General features: G+C 33.5%; 1 protein-coding gene across 2 annotated transcripts in view; it reads right to left on the bottom strand.

Moving 5' to 3' along the window:
• Positions 1–3,000: 3,000 nt before the first annotated feature.
• Positions 3,001–9,484, bottom strand: part of Frem1 (FRAS1 related extracellular matrix 1) — a 124,506-nt gene continuing 118,022 nt past the window's right edge. Inside the window, exons 35-36 of one of the 2 annotated variants that reach the window (XM_076843420.2) lie at positions 5,238–5,323; positions 3,001–3,200 (exon numbers count right to left, since the gene is read on the bottom strand). In XM_076843420.2, the coding sequence (XP_076699535.2) occupies positions 3,001–3,200; positions 5,238–5,323 (286 nt within the window). The remainder of the gene's footprint in view (positions 3,201–5,237; positions 5,324–9,484) is intronic. The other variant, XM_076843421.2, reaches the window with a different exon arrangement.

Raw genomic sequence — 9,484 nt, 5'->3', positions numbered from 1 at the left:
CCCCAAAAAAAAAAGTGTTACAAAATCAATTAACTACATCTGAACCCCTCATATCCTAACAATACTGGAGACAGGAAATTTGGGACAACTGCTATCAATAACACTTTGACCTGATTATAAACTCAGGAAGTCAGCACCAGTTCCTTAATCAGGAGAGAAATATCACAAAAGTCACCCTAAGCTGATGTATCTGAGTGTGCTTCCCTCCGATTCTAAAAAGTGATAATGTAATCAATGATTTTCACTGTGAGTTTCTCCCTGATAAAAAGCTTAAGGCTTAAAAAAATAAAAAAAAGCTATTAGAAATTTGCATATAATTGCCAAGCTTTTATGCTTTCGTTTTCCTATCCCATTCACTACCATATCTTTATATAGAACAATGCCAGTGGCAGAGTTGACACTTCTTGAATATTTGTTGAATGAATGATAGGTATATGGACGAATGGAAGTCATATAACTAGAAGCTGCTCTAAACAGTAAACACAAGAGATATACTAAGCTTTTTACCCATTCCTTCTTATAATAGACAGACTCATTGAGATTTTAAAAAAAACAAAAACCCACATGCCCCTGAGAAAAATATAAAATGCAAAACTAAAGGAACAATACCTGAGAACTAGAAATAAATTTATTTTTTAAAATGTTGATACAATACTAGATAGAGTACATTTAATATGCAGCTTTGTTGCAGAAATCAACACCAATTTATGGCTTAAAATTACACAGAACCATAGTGTTAATTAAAATAGATACATAGCTTTTGGGCTGTATTAAAAATAAACAAAAACAGAAATGCAAACAAATGTCACCTGGTTTATTTTTACCACTCCTTGGAAAGAGAGGAAATGATTATCATATGCCTTTAAAATTTATTTTTAGCAAATTATATGTTATGTATTAAAGACCCATATCAACAAGATTCTGGAAAGTTACACACTGCTGTGCTGGGTTAATGCCCTTGGATACAGGGAAACTTTCCCAGAGTCAGTGTTCAGGTGTGGGGAGGAGAGCTGGTGACATTCAGGTCCTCCTCCCTGCCATTCTTTTTCATAGCTACCATCATCATCACCCTTTCCTACATGACCCTTCTGCTCAGCCACTCTCTTTCTCTTCTATAACCTCCATTCCTCCACTCTAATATGTCTAGTTTTTATAAAAATCAAACCAATCTCCTTTATGATAACATTTGCAATTATAGTTGTGTCATTGTCAATGCAGAAAAAAGTAATAAATTTATCATGCCAACCAGTTTCCACACAGTTGACATAGTTCTAGACTTCCAGTTTAAAATAGTTTATACACTTTTAGATTTCTAGTAGGAAACAATAGCCCTTAAATTCCTTATTCTTGGAACTTTTACTTTTTCCCTAGGATTTAACCTTTCTGTTTTTTCTCAGGAATCTCTACTCTGCAGAGGGCAGTGAATCACAAGGAATTGGCTGGAGCTAGTATGGAGGATGGGTTTGGCATATTTGGGTTAAACACCAGAAGATGCTTATGTCCTGTACATATAGGAATCAGCCATCTAAAGTAAGGAGCTCCCTTCCCTTACTCAAAAATCACATGGAAATTTAAGTAAGAGACAGAACCTCTGAGTCTTATAGTAACCTCTCTATGTAAAATTTTCCATTAGTCAAGACTTTGATAAATGAACAGAAATAAAACAAATCTGTCATGTTTTCATATCCAGAAACTGGAATAACTTTCTTAAACCATTTTTAGTGTCTACAACACTCAAGTTATTATCATAGAAAAGCACTCTGGTCTTTCATAATCCATTTTAATTCTGAAGTTACACTGGTGCTCAGATAGCAAGTTACATTTGGCACAACCATATTTTTCAGTGATTGTGAAAACAAAAATTTTAATAAACATTTCACAAATAAAGTACTAATTTCCCTATAAGTAAGCCTTGATTTCAGAAGGGAGTTCTGTGAAGGTTACAATGTGTTCATTGCTATGAAAATGTTTCACTCAGCTGAGTTTATAAATTAATAAGGTACTTTTCCATTAGAGAGTCTAGTTAACACAGCATTTCTAAAAATATTAAAGATTTAAGGGCTAAAATTGCATCGAAATCTTTTCTGAGAATATAAGCTTTCAAAGGCTCTGTTTTCAATATTACTTTTCTTTGTTTGTCAGCATAGTTCATGGGAACACTTCTGAGGAAGCATTATTTTTCTTCCAAATGTCAACCATCATTCATAGATATTCCTTATTCCAAATGTCCTTGAGAAACACTAGTTGGTACAATAAACACCAACAAAGATGAAGAGATTATGTTACTGCAAATTTCATATGACTCTGGAAGCCTGGGGAAACCCAATCTTTAGCTTTGGAATGGCACAATGCCAACATTCATGCTGGAAAAGGAGTTTGTTGAGTAGCGATGGGTAGGTCTCTAAAGTACAGATAGCTCCCTGAATTCTCACCTGAACTACACCTTTGAATTTGAACCTCCATCTGCAAGATTCTTCCAACTAAAAGAGAATTTTTTTACATCCAGTTTCCAATTTTAGGTTTCACACTGAAAGGTCCCTAAAGGGATAAACCCACCCTTTGCAATTCAATGTTGGCTTAATGAATGGGTAGTCCCTCCAACTGAAGTGCTAGGAGCACCTGTCATCGAGGCTGCAGAATAGATTCACTTGAGATAATGAGGATAAAAATATCTAAGGACCATGAACATTGGCACTGCTTAAGAAATGGAGTAGAGTGAGGGAGCAGGTCTTCTGGAATAAGTAAATCTTACACCTCATAATACTGCAGGCATTTATTTTGAAAGGTACTGAAATACAAAAATTGTATTTCATCCTGTAAGAAGTATTCATTTAATCAATCTTTCTGAAATACTAACCTAGGTACTATATTTTTACTGGTTAGAATCATAAAGATGTACACACTCAGTCAAGACAATTTGTCTCTATTGAGCAATCTTCAGAAATCCTGTAAATAAATAGATGAGAAATCTCTGGTTGGCTTCTGTAGAGCTAGTTACATTTAGAGTTTCCTGGAGCACATGAAATTTTGAGGTTTGCCCTTCATACAGTTCTTTGTTTGCCATTTCCCTCCTCTTTGAACCAAAACACAGTTCTTTCCCGGCTTTGAGTGTTGAGGGGGCTCTCTCCTCCAGTTGGTGAAGGTGACAGGTTCACCTCCAATCCATTCCCAGTGGCCAGCATGTGCTTGGTCATTCAAACCTAATGTGAGCCAAAAGAATGTGCCAAACAATTTTATTACATTTACACTTAGATAGCCTGTAGAGTCTATTGTTCTAACCACAGTTATGACATGCCAATGTGGGTCCAGGTTCTAAAACAAAGAATACAAACTGGGAATACTATAAGACACAATAGTATAAGACTTTGGAATCAGACAAATTCGAGTCCAGATTCTAGCTCCACCAGTTGCTAGCTAAGCCTCTTTGGCCAGATTACTTATGCTTGCTGAGTTTCCTTTTTGTTGTCTAAGGAATGGGTATGAAAATACATGTAGGGCTGTTTGGAGGATTAAATAAAATAATGTATATAGAACTCTCCACATACGCATTTAATACACGTCAGCCAGTATCAGTATGTGTATTATTCTACACATAGAACTCTTATCACAGGGCTATAGGTATTTTCTTGTTCCTTGTTCTTCTTCTACATTACTTAAATGTCTTGGTTTTCATATTTGAAAGTAGCTTATGAAGTATTATTTTTAGTCTGGAGCTTAAGATGTTTCAATCTGCTACAATTCCAATAAAAAAAAAAAAAAAACGGTTTTCTCTTCTTGCCTCTCTATTCCTACTGGCAATTGGTGCAAATTGCATTTTAATGTTGTACAGCTTCTGTAATATTTTCTTAAAGAAGTATTCTTCCCCCTCACTATCATTCATTATAGAAATAACAAAAGAAAAAAACAGAAGGAATTCATTTTAATAGCATGATCTAACATTTTCCAACTCAAATTTGACCCTGACAACAGTCCCAGTTACAGAGCATATTATCTTTCCCAACTGATTTTTAGCCAATATTTTTGGGTGAAATCAACTGAAATGTTTTTGTTTAGAAATACCCTATGTTCATGTAAATTGCTTCCTTGAGTTAATGATCAGATAATAATACTATGCCTAAGTACTTTATGAGCACAAAGTCTTAAAAAGCATGGTTAAGGATGTAGATAAAACTTATGTTGCAATCCAACTCTTAATACTCTCAATTCATTTCTGAATTTAAAGACCCACTAAGTATTACAGAAATTTTGAGAAGCCAAGACTGGATTTACCATAATTCCCTCAAATACAGTGCCTCTAAGGAGCAGTTAAGAATACTGACTTTGATGTGCCCTGAGAATTCTATTTCCTAAAGTAGCTTATAAAGACTTCTTATTATTGTCAAAATTATAGAAAATAGGGCTGGGGGTGTGAATCAGTGGCAGAGCGATTGACTACCATGTGTGAGGCACTGGGTTCGATTCTCAGCACCACATATAAACAAATGAATAAAATAAAGATCCATCAACAACTTTTAAAAAAATGTAGAAAATATTTTAAAAACTTCAGAAACCAAGGAATAAAAGTAAAAGCATCTATAGTTCTTGAGTAGAGGTAAATCATTTCAAATTCTTTAGCATATATTTCTCTATATTTATATATACCTTATGCATATGAATTTCTTTTTTATTCTAAATTATTCATTCTTATGGCTGTGGACTTTGATTTTTTTTTTATTCACCACCTCGTCACTAATGCAAAGCATTACATATTTTACAGATAGTATGTAGCCAACATATCTTTGTTGAATCAATTAATAAACAAGCATAAGGCATTTTGTCATGCCTTTAATAGTTAAAACCTTATAAAAGCATTAAATATATTTTATTTCAATATTAAGTAAGTGTGCCTTCACATGACCATATTATAATTTAGCCATTCCCTATTTACAAATAATTTTAGTTTTTAAAGTTTAGAAATGTCATTGTAATATATTCTCCTAGCTATCAATCTGACCACATCCCTAATTATTTCTTGGAACAGATGTCTGAAAATGAAGTATTGTGTCAAAAGGCTTAAGACAAGATTTAGTTTTTGGTGCTAGGAACTGCTAGTTTCAAAAGACAGATGATTAGACTAATCATCTAATCATTGCCCGTTATTGCAGACTATGATTACTTGGTTGCTAGAAGGGAGCAGGAGGTGTTGGTACCTATTCTCTTTGTGTTCTGCCTCCCTCCTCAGCGTAACAGATACTTGCCTATCCAAAAGGGCTTTCTTCCACTGATGTCCCAGAGCCACTGCATGTGCTTCCTGGACAATACAGTTACGAGATTTCCCAGGTGTCTATACACAAATGAAAAAAAGAATGTCAGCAACAGGGAATTGAGATTTTTGCTCATACAAAATGCATAACATAATAAAAACAATAAGTTTAAAACACCAAAAAAGGTGTTATATGTAGAAAGAATTTTTCCAAGCCTTTAATACTCTATTTTTACTTTCATGAGTGTCTGCAGGGTAGGGATAGTTGACAACAGGAAAAGTGTTCTTATAGTACCTGCACTTTAAAAAGCACAGTTCAATGAGTTTCACGCCTCTTTTTGTAAAATTACCAACTGCTTACTTATAAAAATTAATTACTTAATGAAAAAATACTTTAACTCTTGTAAGAGATTTTTTCTGTTATAAATTTAGCAATTATCCAGTTAATTTGATCAGTAAGGTGAGTCAATTATTCAGACAAAATGACTTAAGATCTAAATTTTGAGTTTAGTGTGTTTAGTCAAATTACCCAATAATTATAACCATTTCATTATACTCAGTGAAATATGTATATCCCATTATCAAAACTGCATGTATTTTGTAGAAGTTAAAGCATCTGTTCTTATAAGCATATATAAAAAATTTCCCACAAAACAGAATTCTCTCTGAATTATTTTTGCAAACAGTTGAATTATACCTATAAGGAGTATTTGATTGTGCCTAATTCCCCAGCAGTTCTTATTAAAAGCTCTTTTAAGATGATTTACTATATAGACAATAGATTACATCTTTTCTTTAAAAAAAATTTTAGAATACAAATCTACAATGTATACATGTATCATAACATCACATTGTGCCTCATAAATATACATGATAATTTGTCAATTAAAATTAAAAGGAATAAGTTTTTTAAAAACATTAAAAAACTTAAAAAATCAAACAAAAAATCTTCATGATTTTTGGCTGGTCAATATCCATTGACATGAAAATAACTAGGAAACAAAATTAGCAATATTTATACAGGGTTAGATGGCGATTGAACTAAATTTTATACATTTTTCCAAAGTTCAGATTTATTTCTCTGATTTTGCCACATACATTAAACATAATTTGTCTGTTTCTTATTGATTTTTCCTCATTACTATCAGTGCTTTGCTGCTCTATAATGCAATGTTGCCTTCCTGGTCCCTGAAATATGTAAGACTCTTTGCCCTTCCACCAAATGACTTCAGGTACTGAATTTGGGTTTTATGACTTGGTTCTGATCTCATTATTTACCGTCAGCTCCTGTCTGACAATTACAGCAGGTAGGATGGGGCAGCTTTCCTCCCCTTTTTCTCACATCCAATACGGTAATTCTAATGTGCTGTGGGCTTAGAACACAGAATATCAAACTCGTATTCAGTGTAGGCCAAGGGAGGGCTTGAGTGGCTGCCTCAGCCAGTATTGTGTAGTGGACAAAGCAAGGGACATGAGGGCTCCACTTCCTTCTCTACCCCTTCGGTCCTTACTGAACTCTCTGATTTCCTTACTGAACTAATTTCCTTATTTCACCAATTCATACCCTCAACTTCATCATCAGGAAGTTATGGATTTATTCAAGTATATTTATCTTTCCTCTAGCTTGAAGATACCTGAAACTATGTTTAAAACAGACTTTGTAAGTTATGTTTTAGCTGCTTAAATACAATTTCAGTTTTCTATCTGACTCTCCAAAAAGCAGGACATCCCAAAAAAGAACCAGATAGGTAAATAGCTTTACTTCAGATTGGTCAAGTGCTGAAGTGTAGTTATATACAAAAGAAGTATTTGGGTATTTGCATGTTGATTATTTTATAAAAATACCATTCCTTTCACTTTTGCTCATATACCCATAAAATATTGTGAATATTGTCTTATAGAAATGTGTATTGTAGATATAAAAACGAAATATATAGCTATACATACACAAATAAAAATCCTTTGGCACCTCTGAAATTTGAAGGCATTCAAAGTACAAAATTAAAAACAATGCCTAATTTTTCTGGTTGTAGAAATAAACATCTTATTGTACACACATACAAATATATAACAACAAATCCCATCAATATGTAAAACCATAATGCACCAATAAAATGTGGAAAATGAAAGAAAGAAAGAAGGAAGGAAAGAAAGAGAAAGAGAGAAAGAGAGAGGAAGGAAGGAAGGAAGGAAGATCTATTTCTTCTAAAGTTTTTGATTAAGTATTAGTATATTTCAGGGGGATTCTTTAAGAATCAGCCAGCAGGGGTTCCAGACACTCCTGTGGGAAGACAAAATGGTTTCATAGATAATGATCTATAATAATAGAATTACCAATGTACAGTGACTGCCTTAGGAAATGAGCAGATGAGATTACAATATGTAAATTCAAGAAATGCCTAATCCAGGAGTCTGGCTCCTTTGGGTTAGAAAAATAATAAAATACCAATGGGGAGGAAAAGAGATTGGAGATAAAGATTGAATTGAGCTAGTAATCTGATTAGGAACAAGGGATGAAGTAAAATGTGCTGTTCTTATTGAAACAGGGGCCTTATAAATGATTCTCTGTAAAAGATCTTCCAGAACATATACTAGTGAGGGAGCCCCAGAACAGAATCGAATAATGGCCCCTAGGACTTCAGCATACTATATGCATACTAATCCTAATTACAGAATCTAAAACCATCTTCTAAAATACATAATAAGAATGTAAATCTCCAGGTTATAAAATGTTAAACTGTGATTTTGACCCAAAAGGAACTGACAATTCCAGAGGAGTACCCATTTTTAAGCCAACAGAGTAAATACAATGAACCAGGAAAGTAATGAATGGTGGGAAGCAAGAATGCCCAAGGGATGAACAAAAATATGCTGAAAGGGAGGAGGGGATTTTGGGGTTCAGTAAAAACTTATACTGAGGAGGTGGCCTTACTGCCCAAAAATGTTGCTCCTGGAATGATTGATCCAAGGGAATATGATGATCTTTTATTTTTATTTACTTTTAATCTGCTAGTAGACAATTTTTGAAATATATGTTACTAGTACATATAAGTGTAGTCATTCTTTTTGTCCTTTTGGAATAAAATGCATGTTGAAGCATCATGCAAATGCAATCAATGGAAAGGTTTATATTTATATTCACTCAATTTTTACATCCAATCTTTCAATTAAAAGTATAAGATTAGAAGTTTTAAGTGATGTTTTAAAAATACCACACCATGTGTATTTTCTTTACTTCCCTTACACACCCTGGAATATCATCAGGAATGGTATTTGAGAGATATTTTAGTTTCTGAATCAATATGGGGGATAGGTAATATATAATTTGAAAAAGTTTATTTTACTGATAATGAGTTGTTTTTCTAAACTATGGTGGAAAAGCTCCAGGTGTCCTTAAATTTTTTCTCTTGTCCTGAGAGTTTTTTCAGTTTTATATCTAAAAAGAAGTCACAGTTTTAAATGATTCCCTGAGACTAGAGTTTATCAAAATAATTCCAAAATAATTTGAGTAATAGTAGTTCTGAATCTGCTTATAAAAATACTGTTTGTTGTGCTTGCTATGATCACTCAGATAGACTAGCAGGGGAGGTGGGAATTCTTTAGCTATTATCATGGATTTCATAATGGATTATTCCAGAGCAAAATGTTTTTCACTTCCAGTATTTCTAAACTCATTTATTTTCTAAAATATGTAATCAATAAATATTGCTTACAGCTCATATTATTGTATTTAGGTCCAGGGAGCTTCTTAATTGGACCTATAGTAAGACATCAGATCAATAAATACTAAATACTGTTTTTAAATTCAGTATTTTTCATATTCTTCACAGGGAAGGGAATGTGGTAAGGAATGATCAGGATTATATGACATCAATGATGTAAAATGTAGTATTTTTGGACTTGCCACAGAGGACAGCTGGATCTGGAGAGTTATTGTGTCTATTTCTTTGATGAATAAGGAATTATTTAGTTATTTGATTGTGGGGCCAATACAAAAGAATAGCACTTTAAAAAATATGGTCTGGGGCTGGGATCATAGCTCAGCGGTACTGTGCTTGCCTTGCACATGCGAGGCACTGGGCTTGATCCTCAGCACTACATAAAGTAAAGAAATAAAATAAATAAAATAGGGGCTGTGGCTCAGTGGTAGGGCATGTGTGAGGAGGCACTGGGTTTGAGTCTCAGCACCACATATAAATAAATAAAATAAAGGTTTGTCAACAACTAAAAAAATTAAGAAAT

Source organism: Callospermophilus lateralis, chromosome 2 (assembly GCF_048772815.1).
Source record: "Callospermophilus lateralis isolate mCalLat2 chromosome 2, mCalLat2.hap1, whole genome shotgun sequence".
Taxonomy (NCBI): Eukaryota; Metazoa; Chordata; class Mammalia; order Rodentia; family Sciuridae; genus Callospermophilus; species Callospermophilus lateralis.
The sequence above is the reverse complement of the archived record's forward strand: the minus strand, read 5'-3'. Positions and strand labels throughout refer to the sequence as shown.